The 21731-nt window shown below is 41.2% G+C and overlaps 1 protein-coding gene across 3 annotated transcripts in view; it reads left to right on the top strand.

Annotated features, from left to right (window-relative positions):
• Positions 1 to 21731, top strand: part of ncam2 (neural cell adhesion molecule 2) — a 462302-nt gene that overhangs the window by 232725 nt on the left and 207846 nt on the right. The window contains exon 1 of one of the 3 annotated variants that reach the window (XM_080878983.1): positions 9499 to 9577. The exons of the other annotated variants lie outside the window; for them this stretch is intronic. Coding sequence (XP_080735109.1) covers positions 9532 to 9577 — 46 coding nt within the window. The 5' untranslated portion in view covers positions 9499 to 9531. Of the gene's footprint in view, positions 1 to 9498; positions 9578 to 21731 lie in introns of those variants that run through there. 3 annotated transcript variants of the gene reach the window in all.

The raw sequence follows: 21731 nt of genomic DNA, 5'->3' as shown, positions 1-21731 counted from the left end.
TGCTAAATATTCCATTATGCTCAGTATTTGGTTTTATCAGGTTGTCAGAAATACAGTGAGAGGAGCTTGAAGAGGACACTGATAGCAGTCATGCTAGTACAGAAATAAAAGTTATATGCTCTTGTCAGAAACTAGTGTTTACGCAGCCACGTAGTACTGTACAGCATGTGCAAGATTAGACTTGTGAAGTGCTCTAGTATAACAGCATAGTGGGGAACAGTGTGTTTCAAGTACTGTAATACCGAAATTGAATAAATTAGAATTCGTGATTTGTGTTTGGATTCAGTGCAAAATGGCCTCTCAGGCTCTCAGGAGTCAGTGCTGCATATATAGTTAGGTCCATAGTTTGTTGGACAAAGAGATCATTTCTGTAGGTTTGCTTCTCTACACCACCATAGTGGATCATATAGTTAAGACAAGACTGAAGCACAAACTTTCAGTTTTAATTCAAAAGGTTTCTTTTCTTTTTTCTTTTTCTGGTTTGCTTTAACAGTTTAGAAGTTACAGGCATTTTTACAGCTAGTCCCTCATTTTCTCAGGCTCAAAATTAAATATAAGGTTCATTTTTAACACTTGGATGAAAATCCTTTGCAGTGGGTGACCTGACATCTACATCCCATGACACCACCAAGTGCTGCGTTTCCTCCCTTGAGATGCTCAGCAAGCACTTTCAGTTTCTGCTTGTTTGTGGGCCTGTGCATACAGTTGTCTAAAATAACTAAAAAGCATTCACTGTTGGGTTGGCTCAGGTACGTGACTTGGCAATTGAAGAATATGCCACTCATTTGCAGGACAGTGGCAGCTCTTTTAGGTGTTTTGGCAAAAAGTCTAAGCTAGTCTTCCTGTTGTTTTCATCTCGTTGTAAACCATTTCCATTGGTGGAGGTGACTAATTGTAGACTTAGACAGTGACATACCTACCTCCTTGAGTGTTCTTGACTTGAAATAATTCTTTCTTTATCCACTTTAGTCGTCTTCTGGGCTCTTTTGGTATTGCTGAGCTAGCCAATCCATTTCTTCTTTTTTAAGCATATGCCAGATTTTGTTTATGTTTTTATTTCTCTGATTGGTTTGCTTTGGTTGTTGCACTCACATCTCTTTGGGCCTCATATTTAAAATAACAATTAAAAGCTATGGAACTTCAGATACTTTGTCTGCTTCATTTGTCATGAAATAAAAAGACAAAAGGCCTTACCTGGCCATGAAACTGCTTGTCAGTCAAAGTCAAATTAAGCTGGGTACTCCAGCTTTCTCCCGTAGTCCAAAGACATGCAGTTAGCGGGGTTAGGTTAATTGGTTATTGGTGTGAATGTGAATGTGAGTGTGAATGGTTGTCTGTCTCTAGTTGTTAGCCCTGCAACAGACTGGTGACCTGTCCAGGGTGTACCCTGCCTCTCGCCCTATAATAGCTGGAATTGGCTCAAGCCACCCTGGGACCCTAACAAGGATAAGTGGAAGAGAATGGATGGACCAGATAAAGCTAAAATTCTCCACTCCATTCACATTTTAATGATTCAAATTAAAATCCACTAAGGTTGTATCTATATACAACCTTAGTGGATTTTAATTTGAATCATTTGACAAAACTATAAAAGTCGTATATTTGTCCAACAAATTAAGGATCTACCTCTTGACACCAATTTGGTCCCAATACTAATTTTAAATGATATATATACTCAGGTATGAAAGAAATCAGAAGGAAAAACATAAATTCTCTGGAAGGTATGTGTTCAGATATGTACATTCAGGTATGCAGCAAGCTAAGCAGGCAGTCCACATCAGAGTATATATAAGAGAGTTCTGGAACTCTTACCAAGAGAACTAAAAGGAGTAATCTCAGTTCAGTTCAGTTCATTTTTATTTCAGACATATACATTCACCAACATTTCATAACATATTTCCATGTACTTGTTTGAAAAGGAGTAGGCAGAAGTATATACTTATTTAGCCCTACCCCCTCAGGTTTATCTGCCTGAGTAATTCAAAATAATGAACAGGTCAGAGATATAATTAGAGTTAGGTCTTGTAGAGCTGTTAAATCAATACAGTACAGCATCTTAATAAATTGTTCAACTTTACAGGCAACTGAGAAGCACAAGGCAAATGGAAAAACACTCAAATGATGCATAGAGTCTTCTGCTATTGATTTTGTTCTGAAGCAAATTTATGTGCTTTTACTGCCATTTACTGTATAAACACTTTTTTCTACCTGCTTCACTGTTTTATTAGAAATGAAGAGTCATTTTATTTCAGACATCCAGACAGCTGCTGAAACTCAGAAACAAGATGAAAGTACTTTGTGTTTAAAGGATCATGTCAGCAGGACTAGAAAATGGCATCATGTTTTAAAGAACAGGATAATTGCTATACACAGATTACTGGTAGGTTTGTTACTAATAAGGACGGATGCTGAAACCTTGATGTTCGCACAGTTGAACTTATAGAAATGAAGATATCAAAGGATCAGGGTTCACGAAGCAATCAATATTTGAACAAAAGAAGAACCAAGGAGTTTGCAGACTTTATAGGGATTACTTCAGAGAAACAGTTTTCTCTTGTTTTCTTATACTGGAAATCTTGCAGCTTTGTACTTCCCCATATCTGTTTGCCTCTTCTGCAAAATGTAAAATATGCCTTTACTTATCCAAAGTGATAGGTGATTTAGATGTACATGAACTTTTGAGTCAAAACAACGGAAGAAGAAGATGAAGAAAAGATCATAGAAGCAATCTATGTACATGTAAACAACGTGGTATTGGTATACCCGAATATTGTGGTGATCAGTAGCATAATTATCTCTTAGTCAGAGATTTGATCATTGCCAGATCAACATCGTTGTAGGTTTGTGGTCATTTTTTTCCACAACCTAAAACACAAGAGGATTTGTTAGCATGTGCAAGGTTTCTAGATTAGTACAATCTTAGAGTATAGAGTGGTGTTTTGGGCCAGGGGGCACTTTTTGTTCAGTAGCAAGTGTGTAGGACAGAGCTGGACTGGCCATTGGGCATACCAGGCATTTGCCCGGTGGGCTGATGGTGATTTTTCATTTTTATGGGCCGATGGGTGTTTTTTTGTTTTTTGGGTGTTTTTTTTGTAACTGTATAAACAATGAAAGCTGGTGGATTGGCCAGATGCTGGCCAATGTGTAAAAATAACTCAGTTGTTTTGTGGTGGTTTCTATGGCGGAGCTTCCACAGAGACCAGCAGGTGGATGAGGGAAAGGAGAGGCAGGAGGAGGAGAGGCCCAAGGCGGCCGCCGGTCTGAGTGTCAGGTGAACTGAACTTCAGGTAAGAAGTTATGACCTGCAGTCTATCTGGGTCAGATATAAACCAAGTTTAAGGGTAGTTTATTTTCGCTGTGCTGACTTTTTACAGTCAGTTACAATAACTCGTACTGCGTACTAGCTAGCATGACGGAGTTTCCATACAGCTGGGCGGGTGCTATGATGTTGCTTGCCAACCGTCCCGTAAAAAACGGAATCGTCTCGTATTCAGAGAAAATATTACGCGTTTCATATTGAGCTGAAAAGGAACACAGTTTGTCCCGTTCTTCAGCTACAATGGAAAAAGATACAAAGCTGGAGTTATTCTGCGTCTTTACGCTGTCAGCTGCCTCTTCTTCTCTCATTCTCTCTCTCCTGTTGCTACCTCAATAATGAAACTGATCAATGATCAGCTGACCGGCTTTTCTCTCTTGTTTGTTTATCTCCTACTTTGCGCCAGAAAGAGGAAACCAGCGGATGTCACGTTAAACAACAGCAGCACGTTTAAGCTTGATCAGCTGTTGTTAGAAGTTATTTAATATTACTTTCTAGTATCAGCTGATGTTTGCTGGAGCCACAGCTGTATTCAGCTCCAAAACACAGACTTAACATTGTGGTGTGTGCTGTATAGTGCAGCGAGGAATGCCCAGACCTCTACATTGGAGAGACCAAACAGCCACTTCACAAGCGTATGGCACAACATAGAAGAGCCACCTCCACAGGACAAGACTCAGCAGTCCATCTGCATCTTAAGGATAAAGGTCACTCTTTCGATGATGCCAATGTTCACATTTTGGACAGAGAGGACAGATGGTTTGAAAGAGGAGTGAAAGAAGCCATCTATGTCCACTGTGAGCGACCATCTTTGAACAGAGGTGGTGGTTTAGGACACCAACTCTCTGCCATCTATAATCCAGTTTTGAGATCCCTCCCCAGACGCCTTAACGCCCACTCACATCCTGGGCCATCTGACCTCAGGAATTCGCATGATAAGGTGGGGCCAGGTTTCACAATGAACTCACCCGAAACTCTGGCTGATTGGGACCCACACCCAGTTTCACACCTTGGCTCAGGCGATTAGAGGATCATCAGGGGGTCCTTTTGTCCCTCTGTGGGGGGTCACTCCCACTAGGTTTAAATCTGGGACTCTCCACCATTTGACCTTAGAACTGAAGAAGCTTCTCGGATGAGAGGTGAAACGTCTTCAAGCAACTTAAAGAAGTCCAGACGCTTTTCTTTGCAAGCTCCTTTGACGATGGAGAAACAGGTTTACCTTTTAGGTGACGTGAATGAGTTGAAGGGAAGTTATGAACTGTTTCTGAGAAATAACACCAGGATGCTTTTCTAAGTAGCTGACAGCTGGTAACTGTGCAGGGGCGGGTCTAGCAAAGTGTTGCCAGGGGGGCCAGGTAGGGCATTAACAGGGAAAGGAGGGGACAAAGAAATACTTTTCTTTCTTATTCTCATTTTTCAAATTCAATTCAAATTCAAATTTTATTTGTCACACACACACAACCATACACAGTATGACATGGGGGTGAAATGCTTGTAGCTGTACAATGCCCGACCATTAAATGACAGAAGAAAGGTTTTACAATATTTACAATTTACAGGTTACTACAAAATTTACAAATTAACTTAGGAATTTACAGTAAAGAATGTGCAAATAGCAGAAGAGATTATAAAGATTATAAAGATTATAAATTATAGGAATAGGAATATGGGATTATAGGAAATGTGTGGTGGTGCGTGTGGTGATGTGTGTGAGAGTCCAGTCCTACACCTGGTTCAGGGCCCGAATAGCCTGGGAGAAGAAGCTCCTCCTCATTCTCTCTGTTTTGGCCTTAAGGGAGCGAAAGCGCTTCCCAGACCTCAACAGTGAGAAGAGTCCATTGTTGGGATGGGAGAGGTCCATCATAATCTTCCTAGCTTTGGACTTGCACCGCTTGGTGTAGATGGGAGGTCAGGGAGCTCTGATTGAATGATGCGTTCGGCTGAGCGCACCACTCTTTGCAGATCTCGTCTGTCCTGCTTGGTGCTGTTCCCAAACCAGGTGCAGATGTTTGCCGTCAGGACGCTCTCGATGGTGCAGGAGTAGAAGTTCTTGAGCACCTTCAGTGACAGATGCATCATTTAAAATGTCTCGCTTTTAATAAGTAATTATCTGAATCTTACAACCAAAGTTTTTATCTGATATAAAATCTATAGACATCATACATATACCAGCAAGACAGTGTACATCACTGTCACAACAACATTCGTTTTCATTCAAAGGCTTTATGGCTTTTCATATAATACCTGGTGGGCTGGTCTCTAGTCAAAATGCCCGGGCCGTTTTTTTGTCCCAGTCCAGCCCTGGTGTGGGATGTAGTATTTTTCTCAAGAAAGCCAGTCTTGTAAACTATCAAAGTTCATGGGCTAATAGCGGTAGCAGAAATTGTGTATTTTGACAAGTTATTAGAAACATCAATTGGTTAACTAGCTAAAGCTAATAAACTGGCAACAAATTGAGAATGTTATTTTTCTGACTTTATCTTAAAACAAGGTTTCAGTGATACTGAAATTATTAAGAACTGTGAAATAGCAAATGAACTTTGTGTGTAAAGTTGACAGATTAGTAAAGGATAACCTACATGGTCTGTGGCTAAAGTTAATTTTTGCCTCATCCACAAAAACTAAATGGTTAAGCTTTTAAGTGTAAATATAAAAGTACATCTAGAGTTAGATCATCTTCTCTAAAGGCAGTCCAGCAAAGTGAGACTTTTAATCCCTGCTCTCTGTCCTATCATTTTCTCTTTAACAAGAGGAGATGGCCAGAACATGTTGAGTCATTCATCAACCTGATTTCCCTCAGCAATAGTACAGTCATGTATTTTTGCAGAGGCAGTCTCTGCAATATTCTCTCCCTTTATTTTACTGAGGAGCTCGATGTTGTGAATGGAAAAACAACCACGCTTTGGTTTTATTGATTTATATTATTTTCTGTTTGTTTGCACCAGCAAAAGCACCCTTTCATTATCGGTGCAATAAGCGCCATCTCTAAATCCATTTGTCTCCGAGCTGAGCTTATTAAGACTCCACACCTTGACAAGAGCCAAAAAAGAAGCCACACTGAAGCCTGCCATTCGTTTTTGTTGAGTAACCATCATTTTTTTACATTTCCTTTTTTCCATGGGGATTTGGTAGAGAGCATTTAGCCTTACATCAAAGTTTTATGGTAGCTCTTGGGGGGGTCTGTGCTGTACTGCAGTCCCCATGCCGTCCATTAGCAACCGGCAGAACATGCTTGACCTGATCCAGTCCTTGCCTTCATGTCTTTTGCCATTTTCATAGTCACGCAGAAGAAATCACAGTTCTCTGCAGCTGGGTTGCTGTGGCATAGTGTGATGCTTCAGAGCAGGTCAAGTGGCAATACACAAAACTAGTGCTGCACTTCTTTCTCATTCCTCAGAATAAGAAGGAAGTACAGGCTTTGGTCTCTACGGGCAGGACCAAAGCCTGCAGAACTCAGCTTAGCCACATTATAGCAGAGATGCGAGACAGGAACATGTGATAGATAGCATTAATGATCACTGCATTTAGGTGAGCCCCTCTGCACTCATTTTAAATGCTCTCTGACTTGCGTGGCTTATTGGTACACGTAATGGAATTTATTAGTGATATTTATTAGATCAGTGCTTTAACTACTATTACAAGCCAAAATGACTCTTGTTAGAAATATCTGTAGGGTTGCATGGATGCATTTTTCATATCTGAAGATTAATGACTGCTTATTCTTATATGTCAAATTTTCTGAAAGCGTGGGAAAATTTATGCTTGTAATTCTCTTAAAATGTAACCCCCACCCACCCCCAAAAGGTGGAAATTGTGGCCACCTTATATATATATATCTATATATATCTATATATATCTATATCTATATATATATATATATATATATATATATATATACACACATACATACACACATACATACATACAGGGAGTGCAGAATTATTAGGCAAGTTGTATTTTTGAGGAATAATTTTATTATTGAACAACAACCATGTTCTCAATGAACCCAAAAAACTCATTAATATCAAAGCTGAAGGTTTTTGGAAGTAGTTTTTAGTTTGTTTTTAGTTTTAGCTATTTTAGGGGGATATCTGTGTGTGCAGGTGACTATTACTGGGCATAATTATTAGGCAACTTAACAAAAAACAAATATATACCCATTTCAATTATTTATTTTTTACCAGTGAAACCAATATAACATCTCCACATTCACAAATATACATTTCTGACATTCAAAAACAAAACAAAAACAAATCAGCGACCAATATAGCCACCTTTCTTTGCAAGGACACTCAAAAGCCTGCCATCCATGGATTCTGTCAGTGTTTTGATCTGTTCACCATCAACATTGCGTGCAGCAGCAACCACAGCCTCCCAGACACTGTTCAGAGAGGTGTGCTGTGTTCCCTCCTTGTGAATCTCACATTTGATGATGGACCACAGGTTCTCAATGGGGTTCAGATCAGGTGAACAAGGTGGCCATGTCATTAGTTTTTCTTCTTTTATACCCTTTCTTGCCAGCCACGCTGTGGAGTACTTGGACGCGTGTGATGGAGCATTGTCCTGCATGAAAATCACGTTTTTCTTGAAGGATGCAGACTTCTTCCTGTACCACTGCTTGAAGAAGGTGTCTTCCAGAAACTGGCAGTAGGACTGGGAGTTGAGCTTGACTCCATCCTCAACCGGAAAAGGCCCCACAAGCTCATCTTTGATGATACCAGCCCAAACCAGTACTCCACCTCCACCTTGCTGGCGTTTGAGTCAGACTGGAGCTCTCTGCCCTTTACCAATCCAGCCACGGGCCCATCCATCTGGCCCATCAAGACTCACTCTCATTTCATCAGTCCATAAAACCTTAGAAAAATCAGTCTTGAGATATTTCTTGGCCCAGTCTTGACGTTTCAGCTTGTGTGTCTTGTTCAGTGGTGGTCGTCTTTCAGCCTTTCTTACCTTGGCCATGTCTCTGAGTATTGCACACCTTGTGCTTTTGGGCACTCCAGTGATGTTGCAGCTCTGAAATATGGCCAAACTGGTGGCAAGTGGCATCTTGGCAGCTGCACGCTTGACTTTTCTCAGTTCATGGGCAGTTATTTTGCGCCTTGGTTTTTCCACAGGCTTCTTGCGACCCTGTTGACTATTTTGAATGAAACGCTTGATTGTTTGATGATCACGCTTCAGAAGCTTTGCAATCTTGAGACTGCTGCATATATATATATATATATATATATATATATATATATATATATATATATATATATATATATATATATAGGGAGAGAGAGAGAGAGAGAAAGATAGTTAGATGGATAGATAAATACATTGATCAGTGTCACCAGTGCAAGGTATTAATATTTCTCGTGAGAAAAAATCGTGAAATGAATAAAAAAATATATCAGATGCTACAACTCAGTTAACTCTGGTGAATAAAGAAATCTGCTTATCTGGCCTCTGAGGCCTCTGAGCTTTTCTACTATCCAGAGTACACAACATCCCACTCATTCATTCCTTTGCTTTTTCACTTTTGCTTCGACTTTCTTGTCTCTTTTATTGATGTTTGACAAGAGTTTTTACTTTCCTTTCATCTCAGCAGTTAGCCCTCCCTTTACCCTTCTTGGCTTTGTTTCTCCTCTCGCTTCTAGCTGCCCTTCTGTCTCGCTTTCCTTTGGCTCTCGCAGGCTCTCGTGTCTTTAACAAGCCAATAAGGGACAACTCGACAAACATTCCATCACATTAGCATGGGGGACTGGGGCTAGGGATTGTGTTAAGCTCAGCATTAGCCAGCCTGCCACTGCTTCAATTACGTTTGCTCAGCACTAGCTACTGCTAATGGCTAGCTCCGTGCCACATATTCCTCCAAAGAAGAAGGGCGTGGGAGCCAAGTTTCAAATGGAAGATGCCACAGATGATTGTGAGGCTGAGCAACAGGACACGCACAATGAGTTGCTCACTATTTAGTCAGAGAAGTTGGTCTGTTTGACAAAAAGCATAAAGTGATGGCATAACAAAAACTTAATTTGGGGATTCGTCCTCATGTTTTTTGTAGAAATTTCGCTAGAAATAAAGGAATAGCTGTTTTTTAAGGCGGAAAAAGCCATTCAGAGTTTAATATCTCATCTCTTGTTATCTTTGGAGACTATATCACTATATCAGTCCTGAGCTATATTTCCAGGATTGTTTCCTACGCGTTTCTGGGACAAACAGGCATTGTTTGGGCAATGGGAAAAAACAGCACCAAATGCAATGCATCAGCTCAGCAATCAGGTATTGTTATTCCCATAGCTCCTTTACCTCACTACCCCTTATTTCTGCCTGTTTTTGTCTCTTTCTCAAATCTTTCTCTCTCTGTGTTCCTGGCTGCTGCAGATAGTTATCCCTGTGGGTGGGGTAATCGCTGAGATATCATCTCCCTCGCTGTTACATCTGCTCTCTTTTCGCTGGACAATAAACACATGTAGCTGCCACACGAATCCCTACTGCATGACCCAACCTCTGTTTCTCCCCGCTCTTGCTATGGAAATTCTTCTCTCATTTTGTTTGTTTATGTAAAAATCTGTGGTATTTTTAAAAAAAGGAGATTTTAACTCTTGGTGAACTCTGGGTGGGTAGTAAGGCATTTCATTTGGGAATGTAAATGATGCACCGTGTAATGCATTTTTCTTGTGTCTGTCTATGCCAAGCTTGCAATTGTTTTTAAACTAAACTAGGTCATCTATAGAGCAGATAAACTGTACACGAAATCCAGCAAATCTTTTTTCATGAGGGAGAACCACCACATGAAATACAGACAAAATAAAGTTAAACATGCGTATTGATCTCTTTTCTTTCCCCTCAGCCCCCCAACACACTGCAGCAGATGCTCACTCTCCCTCAGCCTGCTTCTTTTAGAGCTTACTTCCTATTAAAAGGCAGTTTCACCAAATGCCTGCTCATAAGAAAGTCATTAGGGTTTTTGTCTATACTTTTGTAAGTGTACATTAAGTTCACTGAAATGATTGTTACGTTGCTTTGGAACTATACAGATATATATATATATATATATATATATATATATATATATATATATATATATATATATATATATATTACCCTGCTGGGGTAATAGGCTGGCCAAAGGAGGAGATAGAAGCCACTGACATAAAGACAAGAAAGCTCCTTACCATGCATGGAGGGTTTCACCCCAAGTCCAGCACCCTGAGGCTGTACGCTAAGCGGAAGGAAGGGGGCCGGGGACTGGTGAGTGTCAGCACCACAGTCCAGGATGAGACAAGGAACATCCAAGAATACATTGGGAAGATGGCCCCAACTGACCGAGTGCTCAGTGAATACCTCAGGCAACAGAAACCCAAGAAAGAGGAGGGAGACGAGGAACCATCATGGAAGGACAGGCCCTTGCACGGTATGTACCACCGGCAGATAGAGGAGGTGGCTGATATCCAGAAATCCTACCAGTGGCTGGACAAAGCTGGACTGAAAGACAGCACAGAGGCACTAATCATGGCAGCACAAGAACAAGCTCTGAGCACAAGATCCATAGAGGCTGGGGTCTATCACACCAGGCAAGACCCCAGGTGCAGGCTGTGTAAAGATGCCCCAGAGACAATCCAGCACATAACAGCAGGGTGCAAGATGCTAGCAGGCAAGGCATACATGGAACGCCATAACCAAGTGGCCGGCATAGTGTACAGGAACATCTGTGCCGAGTATAACCTGGAAGTCCCGAGGTCAAAATGGGAGATGCCCCCAAGGGTGGTGGAGAATGACCGAGCTAAGATCCTGTGGGACTTCCAGATACAGACGGACAAAATGGTGGTGGCTAACCAACCGGACATAGTGGTGGTAGACAAACAGAAGAAGACGGCCGTAGTGATCGATGTAGCAGTTCCGAATGACAGCAATATCAGGAAGAAGGAACACGAGAAGCTGGAGAAATACCAAGGGCTCAGAGAAGAGCTCGAGAGGCTGTGGAGGGTGAAGGTAACGGTGGTCCCCGTGGTAATCGGAGCACTAGGTGCGGTGACTCCCAAGCTAGGCGAGTGGCTCCAGCAGATCCCGGGAACAACATCGGAGATCTCTGTCCAGAAGAGCGCAGTCCTGGGAACAGCTAAGATACTGCGCAGGACCCTCAAGCTCCCAGGCCTCTGGTAGAGGACCCGAGCTTGAAGGATAAAAAACCGCCCGCATGGGCGTGCTGGGTGTTTTTATATATATATATATACTTATTATGGCAAACTTGTTATCAGTCAGTGGCCTGTAATATCAGGTCAATCCAGGGTTGTATTTGTGAGCATCTAATAATGTGACTAATGGTTTCCAGCATCCACTGAGAGAAAACATTTGGCTCTTTAGCTTCTATTTGCTTCAGGAAATGTGCTGTTAATACTGTAGATTATTAGAATTCCCATTGGTTTGGAGGACCCCAGCTGTCTTCCTGGTTCTCAAGGATCATCTGTTGAGGAATGTCAGTTTAGTAGTCACTCTCTACTTTGATGCGAAAAACTGAAGGTACTACTGTAACAATAGGAGTTAAGAATAGTGTTGGCTGACAGCAAAATACACATGTCCACATGTCATTTTGCAGCCCATTGATTAACTCTAAAGCGATGCTATATGAGCATATCACTTATGTTGGACAGGTCTTTAGGGTACTATTTTCAAAAGAGAAGAAAAAACATGCAGCAACTTCCATATTCAGTTACTTTTTGATGCACCTTGTTATGCAGCTGCGTGGATCACATGAAAGACAGCGAGCAATTTGCGAGATTTTCTTTTATGCTAGCGTAGATGAATGTAGGTTAATTAAAGGTTAACTCACAAAAGTTGCTAAACTCTGTTGTGGTCCTGTCTGTGTTGTTTGGGATGATTTTTTTGACAGTATATGAGCTTAGCTGAGCACTGTTAGGAAGGAAAAAACAAGGAGGAAATAGCAGTTTGTCCCAGGTTAATTAAAAGATGATCTTGTCTTCAACATCTGGCTGTGAAGTTGTCAAATTCAATGTGAAGAGAGAAGTCAACGAATTGCCCGAGGGAGATTTCCAACAGAGCGAGTGAGATGAAAAATAACATCTCACTGGTGCGTTGGCCTCTGTGTGAGCAGAAGGAAGAGATGCGGTGTGATAGAGACAAAGATTTTGGCAAAATGTTCAGCTGTGCTGTAGTTACACTCACTCAGTTGGAGGCCAGAAGCAAAGAGCTGATTGATAAATCAGGTTTTGTTGAAACTGTATCGTACACACCTGTCAACAACCTCAAAAACATGCACTTCCTTGCGCATGTTTGCACTGACTTTCTAACTCCGCTGTAAGAATCGCTACCATTAGGCTGCTGATTCTTTTGGAGAGTTTTTGTAGATAAGGATTCAGCACAAAAAAAGCCCCTAATGAAATATTGTGTTTACACAGGTAAGGAAGCACAAACACTGAACCTTTACAACTCCTAAAATTGTTAAATATTCAATGCCAACTTCAAAGCTGCTTCATCAGGGGTATGTGGAAGGGATTTTACTAGATGTGACAGTGCTGTCATGACTTTGCAAATCTGTAATTGGAGTGGAAATCCATGATATGCCCACTTTGCATTTGAGCCTCACCTTTAAAAAAAAGAAAAAAAGAAAGAGCTTCATATAAAATATTTAAAACTATTCAAACTTTTATAGTAAAAGTCATGTCCGCGTATGCCTTCTCATCACTTATAGCAATGGCTCAGATATGGTGATAATTGTAGAATAAGACTGCACAGGAGTGAGGGTACATGAGTTTAAATACCCGAGGTCAACCATCCAAAGAAAGGTGAAGGTAAAGGAGAAAGTGTACGTGGGGTGAAGCGGGTGGAGACGAGGGTCAGGGTGAAAGGTTTACAAGATGGCAGCGAGACCTGCAATGATGAATGGTTTGGAGAGTTCCTGTACTGGTTTGGACATGTGCATGTTAGAGAAAGGATGTAGTGAAGGAGGACTTGCAGAGGGTTGGTGTAACAGAGGTAGATGCTCGGGATAGGGTGAGATGGAGGCAGGTGAAAGAAGAAAAAGAAGAAGGCATCTTTGAATGCACCCATACAGGCAATGTGCCCACTCCAAAAAAATCAGGTGCATGGCTGCAGGATGGTGGGAGTTGTGAGAGTGTGACAAATAAGGCCCTGATTGACAACCAGGGGGATTAAAAAAGGAAAAAAAAATCAGTGAAGGGAGAAAACTGATAATTTTCCTGTGTGGTGCAAGCAACACCGAACCACCAGTGCAGATGGCACACCAGCTAAAGAAGAGAGGAACCCTTACCCACTCTCATGGCAGCCCAAGTGCGTCATCTCGAGAGAGAAGTTGGCCAATTCTAGCAAAGTGCCAAGACAGCAACAGAAGCACTCGGAAACCATCACTTGTGAGAGAAACACCACTATTTATTGGATCGAAGTGAAGAGGTCTAAAATAAACCATGCACTTGCTAACGCACACTTGTGCCTTGATCGAATTCAGAGAGAAAATGTTTGTAACAGATTATTAGATCTAGGCCCTGTATGTTGGCTTTTAAAAATGTCTTTGTCCAATTTATCATTTGCCTTATGCTGTTTTGCAAAACAACATTATTTAGCTATTTTATTGTATTAATTTGCTCTTTTTTGCTACATAGAAGCCTTAACTAATTTGCTCAGTTCTAAAACGCATCCCCTTCTTCAAATGTATGTATGCTGTTGATTCAAGTTGGTAAACCCACCTCTGTAGAAGGAAAAACCACAGACAAAAAGCTTTTTAGTCACAACTCAGCTGCCTACAATTGGCTCCTCTTGCTCCCTGTTCCCCTCACACCTCCGGATCTCTTCCCGTCTTGTTTCCCCCTCCTCCTGTTTTCTCTTTCTCACCCACTGTCACTTTCCTCTCTTCTTCTCAGTGGTTGCTCGCTCAGCCAACAGGTAGACCGAGAGCTTCTGACAGGTTTGATACAGATGTGATGACATGCCGTGGCCTGAGGCGCAAAGCTGAGAATTGATTCCACCTCCTTTCTTTCCCTTTTTCCTACTCGACACTTCTCTCCTTCTCCTCCTGGTTTCGCACATGCCCCTTTGTTTATGTCATTTTCCGCTGGGAGGTGTCAGCCGCTGCTTATTATACTCCTCATACACTAATTGGGGGCAGAGGATGTGCAGATTGAGCCTTGATTGCTGCCTTCCCCTTTGCCTTCGTATCCTCCTCCCTCCCCTGTCCCCTGACACCCAGTTCCTCCCCTCTTTCACACACACACACACACGCACATTCGCTCCAAGCACAGTCAGGCGTGCATGCTCTGCCTCGCTCTCTGACAACATCAAACACACCGCAAGAGTGGGCACTGACACAGTTACGTGAGTTTTGGCGTCAACGCACACCAGATTACAGCTCTATTAGCGAGTGTCACCCCACAACGACTGAATGTGCTGCCTTTTCCTCCACACCCCGCCTTAATCCTCTGCTTAGAGTGTCCTTTTTGAGGTCACATGATCATGTTTGCAATGATGAGTTCGGGTATCAAACAGGAAAAGATGGATGACAAGGTCCAAGTCTGAAAGAAAAAATATAGTTTTTTGTCTTAGAGTGGAAGAGGTGGGTCATTTGCTTGAGCCTAGTTCTGCTGGAGGTTTCTTCTTGTTAAAAGGGAGTTTTTTTTCCCCACTGTTGCCAGGCCCTTGCTGAAAGGGCTACCTTACCATACAATATAAAGCATCTTGAGGCAACTGTTGCTCTGATTTGGTTTTGGTGGAGAAAAAGGGAATTTGAGTTTATACCCTGATTGTGTGCACTCTGCTGACTCGTCATGATGTTTAAATGAAAATAGCAAGGTAAATACGGAAAAGATAATAAATCCTGAGCGTGTTTGTGTTCATCCAAGTTTGTGAGCTCTGTGACATTTTCTCAGATTTGGCACAGGTAGTCACTCTGAGATGATTTGGTTGTATCCAGCTTCTCTGCTCAATTTGAAACAAATGCAGTACAGATACATTTATAGGCGAGACTCAAATGCTTGTTATGATTTTAAGTCCTGTGCATATATCCAATAAGGGGCCTTCTCTTCCTGCTACTAGGTAGCGATCATCTGATTCAATGGTTGTTCCACCCTGTTGAATGGAAGCAGTGGGTGGTGTGAGGCCACTTTACAACAGCAACAAAAATCTGCATCAGGGGGCAGGAGGCTGGAGAAGTGGTGTGGCCTCTAATCCATGTGCCTCCCCGCCCTTTTACATGAGTTCCATCTACAGTATGGACATACACTATATGGAAACACATTGGGCTACAGCTCTTGATCTTTGAAATCAGTGGTTTTCCTAGTACTTCTCCACATATGGTGTTAATTTTTTTCCACTGACTTTTTTCCAGCTTAAAATGAACCTCTTAAAATGACCACTAAGGGTTGTCAGCATATTCTGGGCTTCTCTCTGTTTATCACCAATCCGGTCGTTAAGTGATGACGTGACGAATCCTACTTCCGGGCCTAAAGTAGTCTGCGACCCTGAAAAGGATAAGCGGGAGCGAATGGATGGATGGGTATTATGCTAACATAGCTGTGTCGCTAGCGGTCACGTAGCACATCATTATATACCAGCTAGCTAAACTTCAGTAACCCTACAAACGTCACTGCTGTTTAGCTTTGTGTCTTCATTTATGTTGGAAGTGATAACAGAGCTGTACGTTTTAATTTGTTTCCAAAACCCCGCAGTCAGGACATGCTATATTGTATTTAGATAGAGGCTAGCGAGCTAACTTCCTGCTAACTTCTAACTCCGTTAAATATCATAAATTCCGTTTTCATGGATGCCTGGATGTTAAACTCAATTGTTACACCTGGTAGAGCAGAACGCTGATCAATTTATTAAAGATGAAAGACTAGACAGTTTTTCAACTCTCAGTAATGCCATAGTGATCGTTTGATATATGGACCTGCAGCGGAGTGTAGGCCCAGACACGGCTAGTGACGTCAGACTTAACTACCAGATTATAACTGCTCCATCCATCTATCCATTTTCATCTGTTTATCAATTTTAAGGTCATAGTGGGGCTGGAACCACTGTGGTGTTTTTCAGTGGGTGAAATCAAATCAGATGAAAAATCAACCATATCCTTGTTATGGTCCTGTGTTTGTTACCCAGCATTTCTAAGCTTTTGAACTTTTGACTTATTTAAATATAATTTAAATATTCCATTTGGTCCTTGGTTCATGTAATGTGTATATGTATGTTTAGTTCTTAGTTCTAAGTTGCTTTTGAATTTAATTCTTCCCTTAGTGTTCCCTCCATTGTGTTCTTTTAGCTTTGCTTTTAGTTTTGATCCCTTTGTCTTGTCTTCTGTGATTCAGTTCATCTGTTTCAGTCTCCCCAGCTGTCTCCACTTTCTCTTATTACCCTTACATGTACACATTGCCTCTACGTTGTTCTCCACGACCTGTTGTTCTTCCTTCCCAGTGTTCCCAAGCTCAGTTTTTCCTAGTGTTCAAAGTTTAGGTTTAAAGTAGTTATAGTTTTCAGTTTTCTTTGTACTCTATGTTTTCAACATTTATTCAAACCTGCCCACATTCTTCAATAAACAGCTCGCTTTTTGTTCACTTCAGTCTGCCTGCCTATGTATCATTTTGACCCACCAGCCTCTGTGTCAGTTCTGTTTTCAGTTCTATATTTGTTTTAAAATCAAGATTAATCACAGACAGCAACAAGCTGTTTTTAAACTTTTTAGGAAGCTCCAAAGTCCAGCTACTGTTTACCTACATTAGTGCCATCTGTCTGAACTCGATATTCAGATGGGATTTGTCCAGATGGCGTTGGCATCAGCTACTATTGCCAGTGCCACGTTCGAGATGCCTTCTTAGATGTCATCGCGTTTCGTGATTAATATTTTGAGGACTTCTAATGGAGTGTCAAGATTGAATGTGCACTTTTTTGGCATTTATGTTGTGGATGGTTGGAAGCCATTTAATATTGGATGAGGGATCGCACACAGAGGCAGGGAGATTTCAAAAGATTGTTTGCTGACAGCTGTATCAATTTCACCCCACCCCAACACATCAAGCTGAAATTGGGTCTGATCTGTGGTTTTGTGCCAATGCAGCTAAATCTCTCTGCATTGATGAATATAGAGCAGAACCACACATATTGATGGACCACTGGTTAAAACCTCCACAAAAGTGATGTTGTGCTTAAGTAATGTTGACAAATCAGAGTTGTGCTCATCCATTCACACATATACACTGCACCCAGCTCTTTTTTTAATGATTTGTAGGGCAGTATATGACACATTCACTGACAGGAACAAGCTGTGCGTGTCGTGACTTTTATTTATTTATTTGTCAGTCCCTCTTCCTGGCAGATATTTATTTCCTGAGCAACATCATGTAAAGCTGCTCCACAGTTTTAGATCGAGGCTGGAACCGGTGCACTCAGTCTGTACCCTATCATCCCATTAACACCTACTTCCTAATCTCTGCAAGCAAACATACATTACCTTGACTTTTAAAGGTGTACGCGGCACATAACTGCTCTTTGGCCTAAGTATCGGCACCTGCGTTAGGCTGCTGTCGAAGGGGGGGAAAGCATGGGAGGAGGTATGCAAAATTAATGCAAACACCTAAACAACAGCGTGCTGGGTGAAAAATTACAACGGCACAATGGGAAAAAAGCAAAAATCTGTCCCTGTTTCAGCACTTCCTGTCCCATTTCACACCCGGACACAGAAATTAGCGTACCATTAATAACCCCACACTTTTGGAAGCAGCTGATTAGGGAAACAAAAATGCAACTGAGGCATGAGGGAAATATCATGGCAAAGTGACACTTTGTTTGCAGGCTTCCTCTCCAGCTATTCAGAAGCTCACTCGACAGCTGAGTTTTGCTAATTAGCAAACTGCAGGGACTTGATGCCATATCCAGGTGCTACAAATTAGTAAGACAGCAAGTGTTTCCAGAGGAAAGGGCGCAGTCTAAGCAGAGTGACGGCTCTGGTTTTGCAGGCTCGACGCACAAGGTTCTCGGGTGATCAGGCGCGCAGCTCCTTAGCTTTCAACACGAGTGGCCACAAATGAATGAGCGCATAATGAGAAATCCAACTTCACTTTTATCTCATTTGAGCTAAAATTTTATTTGGTGGCATTTTCCTATTCAAAAACAGCTCAGGGTAACTCAGGCATTAAAGGCCTTTAATATACAGTACTGTCTTTGCGATGCTTAGTGTTTATGCTACAGAGAAGCTTTGTTTTTCTATACGCCAATTCACATGACCGATTATATATTCTGCACCATGCAGAAGAGATTATCCAGGATTCAGATGCTTGTATTACATACATACAAATGCTTGTACAGTAGAAAGATTATTTAGGAGCTGAATTAGAAGAAAGGATGACGCGATCAGTGTACATCATTTTTCTAAGGTTTACAGCAAAACTTACTTTTTGTTGCACCCAAACAGAAATTAGAGAATGCATTCAACTGAAATCCAAAATTAACCACAACAAGGAGGAGGGCAGCTTGTGCCCACTTTAAAGCGGCCGTCTGATGAACAAAGTGGTTGTTGCACCCACATCCCTAAATTTTCTCTGCCCTTACACGTGCATGCTTGTGTGCAAAGCAGTGCTCGGGAGTTTAGTGTCAACTCTCCTACTGTAATTATCTCCCATCCTGAGGACGCAAACATGATTGGACTGTGGGGAGGGCGCAGCGGCTGACGACTGCATTAATGCACCTTAATTTTGTATCAGGAGAAGTTGGAGAAGAGTCACAAAGTGAAATAAAAATGAGGATGTTTGCATTGGTTGCGGTTAAGTTTTCTGTGCTCATGGCTATTTTTTTTTTTTTACTGAACTGAAAACCTTAATACTTTGCATGTTTACTGCATCGTTTTTCTGAGGGATGTATCTGTAAAACAAGCAGCCGGGGAAAACGCAGCATTTTCTGATTTCTGTTTAGTTCAGCGTAAGATATGGAGAGGCTGCTGCCATTAGTAATTTGTTGTGCTTTAGTGTTTCAGCGTGCCGTTTTAATATTGGATTCTGGAGGATCAAATGAGCTTTTAAGCATTATTAATATCTTATCTGTATGTGAACGTTTTCTGCAGCTACAGGATAGAATATTATTGAAGTGAATAACCAAGATGCCCTGATAAAAGGTACCTTTTATCAGGGCATCTTTTCATCTAGTGTCACAAGCAGCAGGTCAATCACCCGGTGAACTCTCTCTGCATCTCACACAAACTTGAATATCCACATTTTGCAATGGCTGACTCTTTCACTTTGTTCCTTTGACTTTTTTTTTCGTGCCATCTCCTGTAACATTATACTGCTGTAGTTTCAGTAAAATACTCACCAACTACTGGATGGATTTCTATGAAACTTCTGTGCTGATATTCACTCCACATTATGATTTCTTAGATTTTCTTCTTGTGCCGCCAGCAGGTCAAGATTTGACATTGTTTAATATTTTATGACCAATTTTAAGCAAAGCTAAAACATTTTCAGCCTTATCTGCATTTTTTGTTTCGAAAGACAGTTAGCAAGTTAGTTTGAGAATGAAGGCCTCAAGATGGCTGGGACCACCTGGCAAGTAACTGTCCCTAGGGAAAGGTAAGTAATCCTTGACTAGTTGCAAGTGGGTGTGGAAGGTTGTTGTCAGTTGCTATGAAATTTAGAATCAGAATCAGAAAGGGTTTTATTGCCAAATGTTGAGCGGGTTTACAACATTAGGAAATTGCTGCGGTGCTTCAGTGCAAACATACTGTTATAAATACTGTTATAAATTAAGCTTAAATAGACATGAAAATAAAAATGAGAATAAGAATTAAAAGTGCTAAGTAGATAGATAGATAGATAGATAGATAGATAGATATATACATGATATATACATGAGTGCAGGTGGTGATCAGTGCCAAACATGGAATGATGCAGTGAACACAGCGTAGGGTCATGTGTTAGTGGTGGGAACAGTCATACGGTTATTGTTCATGTGTTCAACAGCAGAGGGGAAGAAACTGTTCTTATGGCGAGAGGTTCTGGTGCGAATGGACCGGAGCCTCCTGCCTGAGGGGAGCAGGTCAAACAGACTGTGTCCAGGGTGAGAAGGGTCAGCTGAGATGCTAAGTTTCAGTAATGGAGGCCTAAACATTAGTAAGGGGAACATGTGTACACCTTGACCAGAAGGCAAGTGGTTGAAAGTAGACTTCTTCCTGTTGCTAGCTTAATTAAGTCAGAACAACAGTGCTGTATTAAAAACCTCTTGTCTGCAAATCCTCACCAGCTGTAAAGCTGCAAAATAGAAACTCTTAAAAAAAGGAGCAGTCACACCTTTTGGATCTTGATAGTTTCACCCGTAAGGGATAAGTCATTCATTTCTGGCTTTTCCAAGTTTCACTACTATTCAGTGGTTTGTTAACATTTGATTGCTGGCAAGCCAGCATCTTCCATGCAACCTACAGGCAGCCTCGGCAATCTGCTGGCAAACAGGATTTTGAGTGGAGCACCGTCTTTGCGACCAATTTCACCAGAAGCAACCTCCACCAAGCATTTGATAAAAAGTTGAGGGAGTCATTGTTTTCGCAGAAACCTCACGTCTCATTATTCTGTTGTCATACCCAGCACACCCTCACAATTTTACAGAGTGATTAAGATACATAATACCCAAAGTGCTTTATGTGGTTTTGACCCCTCCACTGCTCACAGTCTAGTTAAACTTCTAATTAGTAGAAGGTGGCGGATTGATCCAAATATTGACAGTATCAATACCGCAGCTATTATTGGTATCAGATCATTAACAGCATGATCTGATTTTTTTTCTATCCTCTAAATTCAGCATGTAGCCCGCTGAATTGTGTTAAAATATGTTTTGTTTTTTGGTGGGGGGGATGACAAAAATATAGCTCAAACATACACTTTAAAAATAATGTCAGAATGTTTTTGTGCCGACTGTCACATCTATTTTATTTATAGTCTATATCACATTCAAACCCAATGTGCCTTAGAGACACACTTACAGTCCAGGTTAAAAAAAACACTATAGAAATACATTAAAGCTGAAAGGAGACATTGGAATTTGCATAATTAATGACACACTGCTTTCCACTACATAAGCTGCCTTTAAATTAAGTTAAAAGTAGTAAATTTGCATTGACACTACTAAAATGGCCCTTTATTTACCTGGTATTGCAAAAATACCCACAATGTTTGTTTGTTTGCTTGTCTATTAATTTATTTCAGCCATGTAAACAATATACAAAGTTCATTAGCAAAGAAAAGAAGAGAACAAAATGCTATACAAAATAAAGCTAATACATTTCAATATTGCTTCAACTGCTCAGATTCAGTTATATATCGAAAAGGAGGGGGAAGAAGTGCACACTTATGTAATCCCACTAATCCCGCTAATATAGTCTGCAGTAATAATAACGAACATATTTCTGGTATAAAATATATATCACATCATA

The sequence above is a fragment of the Rhamphochromis sp. 'chilingali' genome (assembly GCF_963969265.1).
Source record: "Rhamphochromis sp. 'chilingali' genome assembly, chromosome: 3".
NCBI classification, from domain to species: Eukaryota; Metazoa; Chordata; class Actinopteri; order Cichliformes; family Cichlidae; genus Rhamphochromis; species Rhamphochromis sp. 'chilingali'.
Note: the sequence above shows the minus strand (reverse complement) of the source record. Positions and strands in the feature narration are given on the sequence as shown.